The sequence below is a fragment of the Rattus rattus genome, chromosome 5 (assembly GCF_011064425.1).
Source record: "Rattus rattus isolate New Zealand chromosome 5, Rrattus_CSIRO_v1, whole genome shotgun sequence".
Taxonomy (NCBI): Eukaryota; Metazoa; Chordata; class Mammalia; order Rodentia; family Muridae; genus Rattus; species Rattus rattus.
This window is the reverse complement of record NC_046158.1, coordinates 33,047,152-33,065,160: the sequence shown is the minus strand read 5'-3', so window position 1 is coordinate 33,065,160 and position 18,009 is coordinate 33,047,152. Positions and strand designations below refer to the sequence as shown.

The 18,009-nt window shown below is 39.8% G+C and overlaps 1 protein-coding gene across 2 annotated transcripts in view; it reads right to left on the bottom strand.

The window, feature by feature from the left end:
* Kcnj3 (potassium inwardly rectifying channel subfamily J member 3) overlaps nucleotides 1–11,740 on the bottom strand; it is a 160,963-nt gene extending 149,223 nt beyond the window's left edge. The window contains exons 1-2 of one of the 2 annotated variants that reach the window (XM_032903305.1): nucleotides 10,557–11,740; nucleotides 1,971–2,187 (exon numbers count right to left, since the gene is read on the bottom strand). In XM_032903305.1, the coding sequence (XP_032759196.1) occupies nucleotides 1,971–2,187; nucleotides 10,557–11,258 (919 nt within the window). In that variant the 5' untranslated portion in view covers nucleotides 11,259–11,740. The remainder of the gene's footprint in view (nucleotides 1–1,970; nucleotides 2,188–10,556) is intronic. The other variant, XM_032903306.1, reaches the window with a different exon arrangement.
* Between the last annotated feature and the right edge of the window lie 6,269 nt (nucleotides 11,741–18,009).

Sequence of the window (18,009 nt, the reverse complement as noted above, 5' to 3'; positions counted from 1 at the left end):
TGAATATAAAAGGACAGAGAGATGTCTCAACAGCTAAAAGCCTTTACTGATCTTCAAGGAGCCTAACTCCAGTCCCTGTGCCAAATTAAGTGGCTCACGGAAACTCCAGCTCCAGAAGATTTGATAGCATCTTCTGGCCTCTGTGGACACACAAATGCACATACACATACACACATTTATGCATAATCAAAAATAAAGTAAATCTCAAACACACACACACACACACACACACACACACACACTAAAGCTAAGGAACTTTTCAATGTTTAAGTTGATTGTACAGGGAAATGCCTTCATACTTAAAAATTGCAATGGTGGAAAATCAGATAAATGAATGAGTACACAGTTTCATAGATAATGGACCTAATGGACTGTAAGGTTGTGAAGAAGAAGAGGTAGAAGGGAGAAAAAAGAAGAAGGAGGACCAGGATGGGGAGGAAGAAAAGGAGGAGGAAAAGGAGGAGGAGGAGGGAACATTTTATTCATCTTAATGATTATGGTAATCAATTTACAAATTATTATCAGGTATGTGGAAGAAATACATAAGTAAATAAGTAAAAATGGGAATGTCTGTCTTAAAGTTCTAATATATTTTATTATGATAAAAGATATAAACTTGATATCTAAAGTAAATTTAATGTAATTTAATGGTTATTTAGTAACACATTTCATAAACGTGTTGACACTATTTGATTTGAATGTAAAAACTGAGTTTGGAGTGCAAACCATAAAACAACACAAGTCACATTTCGGAACTTTTTGATTTAATAAACCTTTTATCACTTCTTTTCAAAAATCTTAATTTTTAAAGCTAAACCTTAGTAACAAATGTAATGTTATGCATACATTGAGTTGGTCATTATATTGCTCTGACTTTAAAGAAAAAGAAGCAGCTTAGAGACAAAATATCCCTTGCCTAATTACAGTCACTATGTCACAGGTATCAAAGACAGCAACTGAGTGGTACTATGAAATCAAAGACCTTGTACGCTAATACAAAACTCGAATTTATATTTTTGACATTGTTAATTCCAGCATTGTCATACTTCAACAGCTAGCATTTCAAGGTTAAGATAATATTGGCCACAAAAAGAAAAGGAAAAAGATGAAAGCTAAAATATTTCTTGCTTCTTTATTTCCTGAAGAAAATACAAAAAATAAGATGCATGCATATGTATTTGCTTATGAATATAGTCATTTATCATTAGTTTACGGCACTCACCAGGATTCAAACTTAATCATCAATGTTTATGACCCAAATAATATACTTACATTTATTGGTTCTTTTCTTTGCCTGCCTAACTCATCTCAGAATGTAGCAAATTACTTTTTGATTATTTCAATGGCATGGGATACTTAAGCATTAGTTGCATTGAAACAGAAGAAACAAAAGGAAAAAAGTCCTGTTTTTTAAAGGAAGCCATAGTCATTTTTTACCTAGGAAAACAACTGTTTTGCTCTGAAACAATAACATTGCTTCTGTGTGCACACACAAGCACATAGGACACTCTCCCCTGAGGTTCCACAGAGTAGATGCCAGATCCTTGTCAATAACTCCCTCCCTCATTTCACTACCACAATCAGGATCAGACACGCTGAATTCAGGCTGATCACAAATTTCCCTAATGATGTTGAAACCTTAAAATTTGAAATACAAATGATAATTGGAAATCAGTGTATTATCAAAACAGAAAACCATACTCATTTTAAGACATTATCTCAGTCTCATTTCTAAGATATTAACTCAGTTTAGTTTAATCATTATTCCCGGGTTAATATCAGGTATATGACCACCGTACAGCAATATTCATTTGCAAAGTACTATCTTTGCTGTGCAGATAGGATGTGAAATAAGACGCCTTTACTTTCAGGCTTGTAAACTGAGACATCAGGCCAGTTAACGCAGGTCCTGGAACATTGTACAGATGTTTAAATGAAAGACTTGATGGCACATCTATATTCTTACTCACCTGTGGTTTCCACGATGCCTTCCAGGATGACGACCACCTCGAACTGTTCAGTTTGCATGCTTCGCTGGGATAGGTCATAAAAGGGGCTTTTGGCATCGATCACGTGGCAAATGGTGAGAGGGGACACAAGAAAAAGTTGATCTGCCCCTGTACTAAAACCTACATCCAGTTCAAGTTGGTCAAGGGGTAGAAACTCACCCTCAGGTGTCTGCCGAGACTAGACAAGCACACAGAGAAAAAGAAGAAATCACCACTTGCACGGAAAATTTCAAGGCAGCTCAACAGTCATATACGTCATTGCCAGCATTCTGCACTATCAGTCATCAGCAGTGCTATCCAAACAAATAATTATGCAGCTATATTCTACCAAATGGGCTGAAATCCCACGTAGCTCATGCAGAACATACATACATTATTTATAATAAACACATTGCTATAATTACCAGTCCCTAACTCCTGAGCTTTGGAGCCATGCCTGCTCTCACAATGGCTGTGAGCACAACTGTGGATCTTATTGTGTATCTGCCCACTGCTTGAAAGAAATCTCTGCATAAGAACCAATGTATTGCCAGAGTTGTCTTTCCTAAGGAGGCAGATCAACTTTGCAGTTTGACTGGAGGTTTGGTCAGCTGAACAGTGCTGACTGCACTTTAAGAATGTGTTGGTTTCTTGAAAAGTAAACCAAATAATTGTTTCTTCCTGGAATTTTGTAAAGTCATAATTGGCTACAAAACAGAAAGACACGTTCATACTTAATTGTGATGTGGGTGTATGCTAGTAAATGTATAAAGGTATATGATAATAGTTCGTGGCTCTCATGCCCCTAATAATAAGCTGCATATAATTCTCTACTCCTCTACTTATGTAATTTTAAGTATAGCCAAAAATGTGCTTTATTAAACAAAACAGAATTCTAAGAAAGCTGTCTTGACAAATAGTTCATTAAAACTCTCATATGGTAGTGTCATTTATTTTCAGTATAATCATTCAAAAGCAGAACTGATTCATTTGAGAGGTTCCATTACAACTGGAAATTCTGGAAAGTTTACTTATGTAAGACAATATCCACAGAGAACACTGAGACAACTTTTTTTTTCTCTAAGTAGAAAGCAAAAGTGGAAGCAAAGGAGGACTGGGGAGGGGAGACCCCCGGATAAAAGATTGGAGGAAGAAATGAATTCTGATCACAATTTTTGTTTTTAACCTGTGGGAAAACTGATTACCCAAAATGTAAAACCTTGGCTTTAGCAATCGACACAGGAAAACATTTGGTATTTCCAAAAAAAGCAAGAAAAATGCCTGCTTGGACCTTTTTCCAGAAACCTATATTCTCAAACTATTCTCAAATTACTAATTAAAAATGAAGACTGGCTGTCTCCTAATGCTGCCAGGTATATACTGATAATTGATTCATGTATGGGACAGGGTCAAAGACAAGGTTCACTTGATTATTCTATTATCTAAGAAGCAACAGGTGCTACACAAGCACAAGGTGATATTCTGCAATCTATAATTAATGAGTATAATTTGTGTCCATTTACTAGCTATTCTAGGTTCTGCTTTTCCTCTAGTACAACATGAACAATGCCTTTAAACTCTCATTCTTTTGGTAATATTTCTCCAAAGAAGATAATTTTTGTAATCATACGTGTATATCAAAACAGACATTCACCTTATTATTCATATTTTTTATTCATATCTGTGATTTTAGAGTTACTACGCTTAATATTTCCCAACCTTTCAAAAATTGAAGAAAAAAATTGTTCCAAACACTCTACCAGGAGATTGTCAAGCTTGAATTGGGAATACTTCATTTTCAGTAAAGAGGTTTAGTAAGATATAGGTGATTTCACTTTAAATATGCATAGATCCATTCTATTCAGATTCAACATGTCTTTGTTTTTTAAATGCTTGCTCAATCCATTTAAATTAACACTCTCTAATCCACCTTTCACTAATCAATGCCTTTCAACTCTGTGCCTGTATCCAGATCTCCATGCTGTGTGTCACTATGCTGAAAGTGCTAGAAACTTCATTTACTTGAAAGGTGCTCCTCATATTTCTTGTAAGATCAGTGATATCCCACACGTATGTTTTAAAAATTGTTTGGTAGCAGTCACTATATAAATCTATTGTTTAATTTCCTGGAGTACTGCACACACACAAATTTATCAACCACACCTTCATCATTTATGTCAGGACATCAGATATCTCAACCATAAATTCATTCACTCTCTGATTTTTGTTTGTCTCCTGGACTTGGTCATAGACTAAGAATTCTATAAATAACTAGAACTAGATAGAATGCTTTGGTGGAGGTCAAAAGTGAAAGACGTGGTGTCAGAGAAGAGGGTGCTGGAAGACTAAAACTCTCTGAAGTCTGAACTGGTGACTGGAGTTAAGTTCTGCTATCACTGCTAAGCCAAACACTTTGGAGCCTGCAGAAAGCTGCAGGGGACTACATTTATTCTCAAAACAGATCCTTTCTGGGCTGGGTTTCTAAAACTTATAATTTAGGAGCTCCTGATTCTGATACAAGTCCCAAGATCTGCCAGAGCAAAATTTACAAAGCAATAATACAAATATGTACTTAAGTGTGTAAGAGGAGTGGGAGGTTTTTTGTTTAAAAACTATGACATATACATGCATATGATAACCAGAGATAATGAGGAAAAGTTAAGTAAAAAGCCTCCTAAAGGCATTGTGACTACAGGATAAATGCAGCACTCCTTGTATCCTATCAGCTTTCTGTCCTGTGTGGCTAACAACTACTATGTTTAATGTTGGTAATAGGCAGAATCTTTTTTGATATAAATAAATGTAATCTTTCATAATTATGCCATGATAAGTGTTCTGAATCAATAAGCAGGCTGCCTTTATTAGAGTGTTTGGGACTAGTGGACACAGATCCTGTGGTTCTACAATTTTCTTATTCCAACAGGAGTTTAGATTATGACTATTACCCTGATTAAAATGTGAAACAATGGTCTGACTAGACAATAATTCACATTGCCTTCAAGGACAAAGCAGTTGCTCAAAATTTAGACTGAAGAAGTAAAATATTTAAAGGATCTGATTACAAAGATTCATAAAGAAAACTGTAGAATTAATGAGAAAATAAGTAAATGTAGGAGAAAAAACTGCCAACTCTTAATAATTTAAAAGATGTTGATAAAACTCTGATCTGAAAATGGCTTAGAAAGAACTGCGAAATTTGATTTTATGGAATTATAGAAAGATAATAAAAGATCTCCATCATTCCAAAGCTAAGCTATTTGTTTTATGTATTAAAGGAAAAGTTTTGAGTTGGAGGAAAGATTAAAAATTACTAAGGCTCAGCAATTGTTTATATTTTCTGTCTCAAATTACAATTTGAACATGGATGTTTTAAACAATTTGTATAATTTCTATTGTAGCAATAATTACCAAGTTATCATTCACATTAAACCATCTGTATGAAAGTATTCAATTACACAGAGTTCACATTTAATTAAAAAAGTCTCTGAATGTATTTTAAGGGTTTTTTTTTTCCTAAATGAAGAGTGATATTTTTGACTTTCAAAGAATCAATTATTGTCCAATGACTTTTGATTCCTCTTGGACTCCAAAAGAGTGAAGAAGATAGGCAGGTACAATTTTACTACTGATAGAAAAAGAATCAGACTCTCACAGGAAAGCATCTCATTCAGGAACTTTAGACAAATAGCTTGCTTTCGATGTAAGAAACAAAGGTAATTGAAGGTTTCCACACATACACATTTATCATTGTCCTAGCATACAGAAGCAGACTTGCATTCTTCCATTGTCCTAGGCATTGTGTGGCCAAGTGTCCATATTCATCCTCCAAAGCATCTGCTTTACTAATCCTTCCCAGACACTTGCTACCTTCCATCTCTGGTCTGGAGTTCTGTCCAGTTTGAAACTGGCAGAGGTTGCTGAATAAAATGCCTACTCATCACTGCCTGATTTGCCATAGTCTCTTCATAGTCCTTCCACTTCCTACAGTTCTCAGCTGACCAAGTCCTGCACAGCCAGTGAAAAGGAGAAAAAGATAAGGTGGAGAGAGCAAAATAGTTTTTCATACCACCTTCTATAATTACATCTAGAATGTTCCTTATCTTTTAATGTGCCCTATCTTAACTCTGAGTTTGTGTATGGTGGTATATGGTCGTGTCACAAAGAAAAATATACATTGAGTGTACTTAGAGTAAGATCCTAGAGTCAAGAGTAAGAACTTTGTCTAAGACATGCTAAGACCAAGCATTAAACTGCCTCTGTGACTCAAAGCAATTATTACAAAACCTGTGGTATGCTGGTCAGAATTTGAGGTAGTAACAGAAGCACGTAGACCTGACTTTTCATCTGGACTGTCTTTGATGAAACTTTTTTGGTTCATTTGGATGGTTAAAGCTTGAAGTTTCAGGACAGGTAGACTAATAGAGTCAATGTTAAGTCTAAAAAGCAGTTTCTAATGCTAAGTTAATTAAACCCACAAGATGTCCATTTTTAGGAAAGGAATGCACCTTATTTTAGATGCAATGTAATTTATCTTGTAGTAGATTATGTGAGTCTTTTGTACTGTTCAAATGAAAGCTGTGCTTTGTGTCCCCATGGGGGCCCTTTGTTGGCTTTATAATAACTGTGGGCAGGATCTGTATCCCTGTTTGCACATTCCCTTCCTACTAAACAACACCCTTCAATCCATGAAAGGCCTTTTCCTGCTTCCTTTTATCAACTGTTCCTACCTACTGCTGGCTACTTGTGTGCTTTTACATCCCTTACTCTTGTTCATACTTTATTTATTAGTACAAGGCACCCTGTACTCTTTAAAACCCACATTAAAACAAACAAAAACACAAAAACAACCAAAAGCAATTACTAGTAGTGTTAAAAGTATTTTAGAAAGAGCCCAAGATCTTGACCTATTAGAGAACTGTCATGCTTGGGTCAAAAAAAGCAAAACTAAAGCTAAACTAAATAGCTACTGTACTTTGTTGTTTTGTTTTGTTTTGTTTTGTTTTGTTTGAGGTTATAATGAGCTCATCTAAAACAACCAATATCAGGCCTAGCTCCTAGCAGTTCTAATCGATTCTATCTTAGAATTCCATGACATTTTGGCAGAAAATATTGACCTTATTCAGATATGCCCATTTGTGTGTGTGTGTGTGTGTGTGTGTATGTGTGTGTGTGTGTGTGTGCTTGTGTGTAGACATTTTAAAAAGAAAGTTAGAGTATAAAGGAAAGTTTCACCAAGATCTCTTTTCGAGGGGTCAGTCAGGCTATGGATGATGAAAAGCAAAATCTCTTTATGTCAACCTATGACATAGACTTCCAACATCTAATTCTTCAATTTAGAAGCTTTAGTGCCTCATGTTTAGAAGAGGAATGATTTGAAAACAAACCAAGAGTGCTCTGGGGACAAAAGAGTCTTAAGAAATTTCAGTGTTTTCAGTTGGTAACTGGAGGGTAGAGTTTAAACACAGATTGACTTCATGTAAGTGATAAGTAAAATTGAAATTAGGCAGGATAGTTAAATCATTTCCACCAGATTACTAGGACTTCCACAGAAGGATGAGTGAAAAGGTTCATATTATCCACCATTTGAAAGGCACTACCCTGTTCTCGGTGTCTTCCCCAGAATTCAAAGTAGTTTATAAATGATTGAATAAATCTATATTTGTGGATTATATTTTTCAGCAAATAAAATCCTAGTAGAAAATGTTAGAAAAATTATAAAAAAATATATGTGTACTATAATTATTATGATTCAATAATATACTGGCATTTGTTAGCATGAAACTTCTGTATATTGTGTATTGAAGACAAAAATATAGCATTTAAAGTGTTAAAATGATTTACAATAGAAAACTGAATATGTGGACTGATGTAAGCACATGTACAATTCATAACAAGTTTTAAAACTTTTAGCTCTTTACTTTGTTTTTCTCATATATCATAGTTGACTGTTTTAGGTCACTTCAAGTGTCTCTTACAAAAAAAATAGGGGTCACTCATGAAAACAACCATCCCCTCTAAATTTGCTTACTGTTATTAGTTCCTCAGGAGAACATGAGTTCTTTCCAATATTGTATAAGAAAATGATTAAAACAACTATAAGAATCCATTATAATTACCCTGCCTACCAGAAAAACAAACTTAAAACGAGCTCCATTCACTTCACTATAATTTTGTCAATAAACAATATCACATGCTATTACTTTCAGTTTCCAATAAATCATAAGACATGTATATCACTCTTACTCTCTTATTTGAATGTGATATTGACTTTATCACCTTGTGTTAATATAGCACCTTGCTGCAACATTATAATGTTTTATTTCTTAATTTAAGATCTTGTTCTGGTAAAGGCGGTGCACGGAAGTAAGTATTAATTTTCTGTGGGTCTATGCACCACTGCAGAGACCAAGAACTTCTATTCATTGTACACATCTATATTAGTGATCTGTAGATTGATTTTAATTGTATCTTGAATTTGTTAAAATAGAAATTGATCGTGTTTACAACAGCTAAAATAAGTTGTATGTGGAAACATATCAAGTTATTACATAACCTTATTTGTTTGAAGAATTAGAGAATGACAAAAGCTTGAATTCTTGTGAGTATGATAAACTACTCTTAATAAGAACTTCCAAGTGATATCCACACACGGGTTTCTTGACAGTGTTTGAACATTCAGAGTGCTCCTGTCTGCCCATGGGGCCTCAGGAATGAAGCACATGAAGACTTCGTTCTGCACATAGAAGTGAGCACACACAAGTACTACTGGCATAGCATGTCTGCAACTCATCCACTTAGCTGGATCTACCTGTCCACTTAATCCAAACGGTTGTGAATAAGTCAAATGCTACCTTAAAATACAACAATTATGTGCAACTAAATTGCATAAAAGAACAAAGTCGATTAAAATTATATAACCATCGCTATCCATATGAAAATGTATACCAGAGCCAGGCTGGGAATTTTACACTCTGATGTCAAAAATGGCTTTTGTTTACTAAAGCAGCACAGGAAATACCCATGTGGTGAGAAGTGACAGGGCAACTGAACTGCTTTGATTCAAGCACTGCACTGGCCAACTTGGTCAAGAATAATTAGGATGAGGTCTTATAAGTGCTAATGAAAGTGACAGAGGAGCAAAACATTCTTTTAATCTAGGGAGAATACTTTTAATTGCATAACAAGTCGGGGCTGGATAAAAGACTATTGTCGACTGGTGCAAGTTGAAATTTCAACGGCAAAATTTTTCCTCAACTCGAGTATCAGACATTTTATTACCTCTAAGTTTTATTACCCCTAGGTACCTGACTATCCTTCCTTATATAATCTCAGACTAATCTTGTTCAATAATAAACTATTAATTTGTGGTTATCGTTTTTCAATTTCTGAACATTTAAAAACCACTCTGGAAAATCCCTGGAAGAGTAAGAGAAGGAAGAAGAGGAGGAGGAGGAGGAGGAGGAGGGGGAGGAGGAGGAGGAGGAGGAAGAGGAGGAGGAGGAGGAGGAGGAGGAAGAAGAGGAGGAGGAAGAGGAGGAAGAAGAAGAGGAAGAAGAAGAAGAAGAAGAAGAAGAAGAAGAAGAAGAAGAAGAAGAAGAAGAAGAAGAAGAAGAAGAAGAGGAAGAGGAAGTGGTGACACCTGTAGACCTGCAAAGAGAACTAGACTTTAATCCCTCCTTCCCAGACTCTACTTGGTAAATAAATAAAGGACTCTTGTTGTTTGTGGTGCTGCTTTCTAAGGGCTACAAGGACCTTACCTTAATAACTACCCTATGAGCAATTTGTTTTAGCATTTACAGCACTGGTGTGCGGAAGCAATCTTCTTTAATAGATGCTGAAAAGCTTCAAGTGAAATCTATAATTGACAAAGTCTTCATAGAAACAGGCAATTAAGAATAAAATTAACAAGAGACTCTACAGGAAAAGCACTCAAGCTTTCACAGAACACATCTCTAGGAAAATATTTAGCAGAAAAATAATAATTTTTAAAGAAACATATATGGACTCTTCTACTTTACTAAGAGCTGCCTGGATCTGTTACGTTTGTTTAAAAGGTGACCACAGTTAAACTTAATTGTGTCCTGAAGAGTAATCCACCTGGCAGTATTATTGGAAGGGGGTACTCTAAAGACTAAGCCAAAACTAAAGTTGAGGCAACTTCCAACATCTAATTCTTCACATAAGAAGAAGTGCCTCATGTTTGGAAGAGAATTGAATTGGCAACAAACCAAAAGCGCTCTGAGGATAAACAGTAGTGAGAGGGCAGGGGCCCACAGCACTCCTTATCACCATTATGGTGTGCTACAGCACATCTGAGGTGAGGACTATAAACAAGAGCTCAAGAACAGGGACAAAAACAGAACTAGCAACTATGCCCTCTGCTCAATTTTCGGCTCTTTTTACCCCTCTCCGCACCCGCACCCCCCTCCTCCAAAGAAGTTTACCTGTGGTAGAAGGAAAACCCTGGAGGGAAAAACCCCTGGAGGGAGCAGAGTGGATCCCAGGGGATTGAATCTTTGGGTTTCTGGGTGGCATCTGCTTGATGAGGAAGGGGAGGGCTGCACTTACTTTGAGCAGCTTGCAGCGGATCTGCGCGGAGACCATGTGGCTGTTGCGCAGGTTGCCCACCCGGAACATGAGAGTGAGTTTTCCGTCCCTCATGGAAATAACCGCATGCTCGCTAAACATGAGGGTCTCGGCGCGCTTTTTGGGCTGGGACATCTTGATGAACATGCAGCCGATGAGGAAAGCGTCCACGATGGAGCCAAGGATGGACTGGAAAAGGAAAAGGATGATGCCCTCGGGGCACTTGTCGGTGATGTAGCGGTAGCCATAGCCGATGGTGGCTTCGGTCTCGATGAAGAAAAGGAAGGCAGAGGGGAAGTTATAGACATTGGCCACACAGGGAGTGTAGTTGCCGACATGGGCTTTGTTCAGGTCGCCCCGGGTATAAGCGATCACCCACCACATGGACGCCATGAAGAGCCAGGCCACGGTGTAGGTGAGGATGAAGATAAAGAGGTTCCAACGCCACTTGAGATCCACCAGGGTAGTGAAGAGGTCGGAAAGGTAGCGACTGGTCTCGCTGCCCAGGTTGCCGTGCTGCACATTGCACCGGCCGTTCTTGTCCACGAACCGCTGCCGTTTCTTCTTGGGTACAAGCTGCTGCTGCGGGCCCTGTCCTGGCCCCTGGGGCTGCAAGCCCGAACCGCTCGACGAAGTGGTCACTACCTGGTAATCGTCCCCAAATTTCCTTCGGAGTGCAGACATAATACGGAGGGGCGATCCAGATTCAAACACGAAGCGGAGGCGCAGGAACCAAGCGCTGCAAACCAGCACCAATAAGGAGGTGGGGGCAGGGGACGAAAGCAGGAGGGGAGGGGACGAAAGCAGGCGCCTGGGTTGGGGATGGGGGGTGGGGAGCACCCTGCAGGTAGCAGCAGTCTCTGCCCCGTCCGACACCTTTCCTCCCCTGGGACAGAGGCTTTCTTTCCCCGGAGCGTGTTAAAACAGAAGTGTTCTCCCACACTCAAGGCAAGAGTGATGCAAGGGGCAAGGACCCAAGTGCAATTTTGCCTCTGAGCTCTTTGAGGCTTCTCTTTTTGCCACCACCGGCATCCCGGGTCACCTCTTACCTTTCGACAGCACCCCACCCCTCGACTGTCTTGCAGCACCCCTGAACTGGTTGCTGAAAATTAATGAGTTTGACAAGCAAGTCCCACCCCACCCGCTAACTCCCCAAGCTTCTAAACTGCTCTCTACCTGCTAGGTCCAGACCCTCCCCCCTCCCAACTGCACCCTGATCACCCGCCCCCCGGGAGTGCTCCTGGGTCCCTTGTCACTCCCGCCTCCTATCTTTTAGCCAAAATCCTGCCCAGAGGCATGTCGGCTGGGCAGTGGTGCAACGCCCCCTACCCACGCTCTACTGGCTCAGAATCCCCCGCCCGGGACTCCAGAGACCTGTACTCCTGCGGTGCGCGGGCGACCGAGTTTCCACGCGTGCCACCCGGGCCTTCGGGTGGACTCTCGGGGTTGGGGTGGGGGGGCGTCAAGCCACCCCTGCTTTCCACGGAGCGCTGGAAACCCAGGCACTCACCCAGTGACAGAGGACAGGCGGAGGCTCTGCAAACAGCACAGGCAGCCTGGCCAAGCACCCTGCGCTCAGGGTTGCCTGACCCCTTTCTACTTTTCTTGGTGTTCCAAGACGAGAACCAATGCAGGTGTGTCAAGCTCCGTGCCTCCCTGGGGACACTACACGGCCTCAGCCAGAAACCCTTGATGCTCCAAGCATAGACTGACTCGGACGCCTGACTCCCGGGTTCCTTAGCGCGCGATGCCCTCTTTCCAAGCGACAGTGCGACTGCTGAACCGAGGTCAGACTTTCAGGTTAAACACAGGCTTTGCTCCAGCTTTTCCCGTGCCTCTCAATAGAAACATTTGATTCTTCCTTCCTTCAATCTCCTATTCCATGTCCGCCCTTTGCTTGTCCCGGGTGGATGGAGGATGTAAGGCTCAAGCAGAAGCAACGGGAATGAGGTGTGTGTGCTGGTGCGTGTGATCAGCTGCAGAGCCACACTAGCCCCGCCTGTCCTTGCCTTCCCCCGCTGCTCTACCAGCCTGAATTGCACCTCCGCGCCTGGGTTGAGCCTGCAGTGTCTGGCAGCTTAGAGAATGCGAGCCCCTCCAATGAGAAGCAGCTTTAAATCTGCTCCCAAAAGGCAGCCAACTCTTCCTCGCCCCCCTGCATCAATCAGAAAGCCCCCAGAAAGCAACAAATGCTGCTTTCTGCGAGGAGTACAATATGTCTCTATTTCTAGGGCTTTCTCTTAAGCGAATCGAATACTAGGATTTGGGGATGCATCGCCAACAGAGATTCTCGGCTTTCAGATAGGCAGATTCAGAACCAAACATTTCAAAACCAGAGGGACCTGACAAGGGGCACACAAGCACACCGAGAAGGGCCTCAATAAAGGGAAACTCCAAATCCTCTCTGAAAATGATTCTGTGAGAAAGGCTTAGAATATCTCCAGTTACTGTTTGGCTGTAATTGAAGGAAAGTGCCATATTTTAATGGCCTCAGCCTGGCAGTTAACTTAATGGAGGGGGCAAAGTGCAGAAACAGCTGATACAGAGCCCTTGAGTAAATGCCAGCCTATTTACCACATTTCATGCTCGTTTTAAAATGTCATGGAGTCTTATGCCATATCCCATTCAGCCCTGATACACAAAGTTGGTAGAAAGTCATCAACTCTTGCTCTCAAAGCAAAGGTTGGCTGTTAGAGTGGGAAACAAAAGGAAAACGCAATCATTAGATCATTTCTCCCTGGTAGACACTGTTCCTCTGCCCTAAGACGAACCTTCATGCACCCCAAAGCAGAGGACTTGTAGAACATTTAGCTCCCCTTACAGCTTCTCCTACAGGGGCTCTGGTAGGAGGACAGCAATGTATTCTCTGGAGATGAAATAGCCAGTGACACTCTGGTCCGAGAATCCTAAGCCCTTATTTAGACATAACCCTATCATGTACAAGCTGTGTGACCTTGAGCAAGAGAAAAATGGGGGAGCCTGAATTTTCTCCTTCAATAAAAATAAAAATGATAGCTTTATATTTGCTCAATGACGGTATTAAAAACTAAAAAAGAAAAGAGAAAAGTAATGTTATTTCTATTATTTATTTTATTATTTAATCATTTCTCCTCTGAAGGATATACTGGGCTGCAACGTTTTAGCAGAGCCAAGAGGAGATTATGAATGAGTTCCTTAAGTTGTCGCCATGCTGTGAACTAACATACCTTCTTATCTCATTTCTGCTTCTCCTCCACTGTCCACTATGCCCTTGGCAGGCTGCTGTTTTCCCGTTACTAAAACACATGAAGACAAAAGCAGATCCCTGGGCCATTCCAGGGTCTTCTTTCTCTCCCTATAGTATTCTTGTCCTCCCCAAGCTTGTTAAATGGCTCCCCATTTAAGGGTGTTCTGTCTAGGGAAACCTTCATTGGCCTTTCAGGCCCACCTCGTCTCATCAGCCAGGTTCCTTCCTCTTGAGAAACTTTTCTCGCTGCTATTTTCTTTTGGTCAATGTTCTTTGCCTTCTGCTGCCAATCAGATAAAACAGGCTCCACCAGGGTGAAAGTCCCGTCCACATTGTTTCCTGTACTTTCGCTTTTGCTTTGTCTCTCATTCCTAGAACAGCTCTTGCCTCATATTTAGCAAACAGTATTTCTTCTATTATTACACACACCAGTCTTAAATCATTAGCAACTACCCACCAATTCACTAAAACTAGGTAACTCAGAATGTAACTATCACTAAATGGCCTCCCTTACTTGAAATGATAGGAAAGAACATTGACGTTTAAAAGAGAGTATGTATTGTTACATTAAGAATTTTTATTCTATCAGTCTTCTGGACCCTTACTCAATATGTTTGAAATGATACCTGCATTTTAGGACCTAAATCAGCCAAGCATGTTGGAATGTGACTTTCATCCCATGACCTGGTAAAGAGAGGCAATCAGACCTCTGTGAGTTTGAAACGAACCACAAGCCACCCATGCCTATATAGTGAGGCTCTTACAGAAACATGGTGATTTAAAAACAAAAAACAAAGTCGTTTAATATCTTCCTACCACAATTCCTCAGTACCAATGTCAAATCTATTCTAATTGTATTGTGTTAGAATAATTGATTTTAATTTTTTATGTGAATTACTGTTTTGAATTTAATTTTGACAATCATTGTATGAATTTTTGCCTGGGAATCGAGCAGTTTCGAACCATTTCTGCAGTAGCATGAAACATTTTTACTTCTGCCATTTCACTGCATGTACAAAGGGTCATTCAAACACTAACAATTATTAAGTCAAAATATCGATCAACTAAAAATCTTGAATTTGCTTCACATGCTGTGATATCAAATAATCATCCATGATATACTTCCTTTCATAAAAATAAAGTAAAAATTTGTAATAGTATATGAATATACTAGCCTTTTACTAGTCTTGTTATTGTCTTCTATAAATAGTAAACATTTAAATAAACAAAAGTTATTTTAAAATAAGTCATCTTTTACTATTCATCATGTTTGATTTGTTTATATATTTTATATGCTTTCAACTTAGTGTCCAAGTTTGAAAGTTTAAGAAGACTTGGTCAAGAATGAGCACACTGTGGGTAGAAACAGGAAATGATTCATTGAATGGCACACAGAGAACCTAGAGACTGAAATCTCTAGTAGTGTGCCCTTGGGACCTTTGCAGTCCATCCATCTTCTGCCGGCAGGGTTAGAAGAGTGGTTTACTAACCCAGTCCTTTGGACACGCTTCTCCATGGCCTTGGTTTCTCATGGATGTGAACATTGATAGGTGTGCAAAATAATCTAGCAGAGCCTATCGAATTCTTTTGTGCATCCCCGTCAGCTCTTCTCTGTTCAGCTCTCACTGTTAGCAATGATGCTTCAGGCTAATTGTATTAACTCGCCTTCAAATAACTCACCTAGTTTCTCATCGCATTATCTTTTTCCTAGGAAATGCAAATCTCAGGCACTAGCATTCAAGAGGGTAAAAGAATCTTTCCATTTTTCATGTCGATGGTCACTTCTTACATAACCCTGACAATAACCCATCCTTTCCTTGTGTGCCCATTTCCTCTGACTTTCATTATGACATACATGTTTAATACTCCAGTCTGTGTAGAGACTACAATTCTCCAAATTGTCCAAGTAGAAGGCTAGCTCTCTGCTAGTATTTCGATGTTCTTTTGACTTCAGGGGTACACCCTAACCTTGTATATGTGAAGTACTTAAGAGAGCTCTAAAGAACCAAGCTTTACAAGGAGGTCATTGAAATGCTCCAGTCAACATTACCTGTACCATAAGGTTGAATTTGTACTGCCTAGCTAGAAAGACAGTGGGGCAGGGCTTCTAATACACAACAGGCTGGCTTTAGGTCTCTGTCCCTTTAGAGACACAGCACTGCCTGCTAAGTTAAATCGTTTTTCATATGCCATCATGTCACAATTCCCACATGACTGAAGCCTTGACCTCTTTGTGACATTGAGGCCCGCTCCTTGAAAATATTTACAGACGAACCAAGCTCCGCTCTCCTTGTGAGGACAGCTGCTTCCAGGATGAGGTTCTGGAGGGCAGCCAGCCCCCACAGTGCTGAGGCCAGGCGAATGTGTGGAGAACAGATGACAGAAGGCTACTGAATCCGATGGTATTGGATGAACTGAGGGCAAACTCTACGGACAGACTGGGTCAAAATGTGGAAAAGGCACAGAATTTCAAACCAGACCACAACGGCTATTAAAGTCTGGGGAAATTTTTGCAGAACGCATAAACATGTGGAGTCTAGTGTTTCAAGATAAGGTGGTAGATCACAAGCAAACTAACCTGGAGTTCAGAGGGAAAGAGAACAAAGCTATATTTAACAACAGACTCAGATAAGGCCAGGCTACATATTTATTCTGCCTAGAGACTACTTTTGGCAATGTCTTATTTGCTGTGGCCAAAATAAGTAATATCACGAATAACTGGTACTTCAAAATGAAGGATGTGATTTTGTATTTTATACTAAAAAAGCATGACTTTGAACATGCACTTATCCTATTATGTAACCGAACAGTGTGAGGAAAAGAACATACCTAATATAAAAGATGAAACCTCTGCCCCTGAGAAGACCAAATTCTAAAAATGACTTAATCGGCCAACTGTGACAAAAGCAAAGCTTTGAGCATCCCAGTGTACCTGGAGTGGGGCTCCTCATTCATGGATTGTGACTGTGTGATGCACCATGTGACTGAGGGCGGGCTTGCTGGCTTGCTAGAATTATTAATTTCTCCAATAGAAAAATTGGTTGATATTATTTGTAGGTGATTTTCTTCTCATTTCTCCAAAGGAACAATGAAGGAGTGGCAAGGCTGGAGTTCTAAAGCTTTCATCCTTCAAACGGCTACATGCTCCCGTTGCCAACAGAGGTTTTGCTACATCTGGGAAGAGGTCACTTTTTGAAATTCTGTATGCAATTTTGAGAAAAAGAATGATATTCCTTTTCTCACTCTCCTAAAAAAAATACAGAAGTTATTTTCTCCCTTGCCAAAAAAAGAAGAAGAAGAAAACCAAAAAGAGAAATCAGTTTGAGATTTGATTGCACAGACAAGAACAGAGGCCTTGCCAGACCATGGCAGATGACTCAGGAAGCCTTTAATCTTGGCTCCAACCTGGTCTCTGCCTAAGGGTTCAGAAAAAGGTAATAACCCATTGTCACTAGGAGGCCATTTATTAGCAAGGCTTTCCTCACAAAACCTTCTTTTTACCACAGGGCTGCGCCATGGAGTATTCTGGTCTATAAAAGAATAAAGACTTTTTAAGAGTCTTCTGGAACTCGGTCTGCTTAATAAGGTAAACATTTGTTCTATTAGGTGTAAAGGTATTGAGATGGTATAGAGAAAATAAAATTATCCCTACCAATGTCAGTATTTCAACGTTTCCCCTAAGAATACCAATGGAGTTACAGATACAAAAATATGTATAAGGATTATGCTTACTTTGATATGCCAGACAATAAAAGTATGTTTGCTATGTTTCTATCATTAGGCTAAAGTTGTACAGGTGGGAAATGAAGAACTCATCAGACCACCAGAATATATTATCAGTAGTCTCTATAACAGAAGCAATGCATTGTGTATGTAGCAACTATTAAATAAAAAGGATTATTTTGTTAGCAATCAGAACAAGGCCCCTGAGGAACTTTTCACCTAATGAAACACTATTTTTTATTGGTTATTTTAGTTATTTACATTTTAAATGTTATCCCCCCTCCAAGTTTCCCCTCCACAAGCTTCCTATCTCCTTCTGCCTCCCCCTGCCTCTATGAGGTGCTCCCCACCCACCAACTCCTGACTCAGTACCCGAGCATTCTCCTACTCTGGATCATCAGACCCCCATAGGACCAAGGGGCTCCCCTCCCATTGATGCCAGATAAGGCCATCCTCAGCCACATATGTAGCTGAAGACACGGGTGC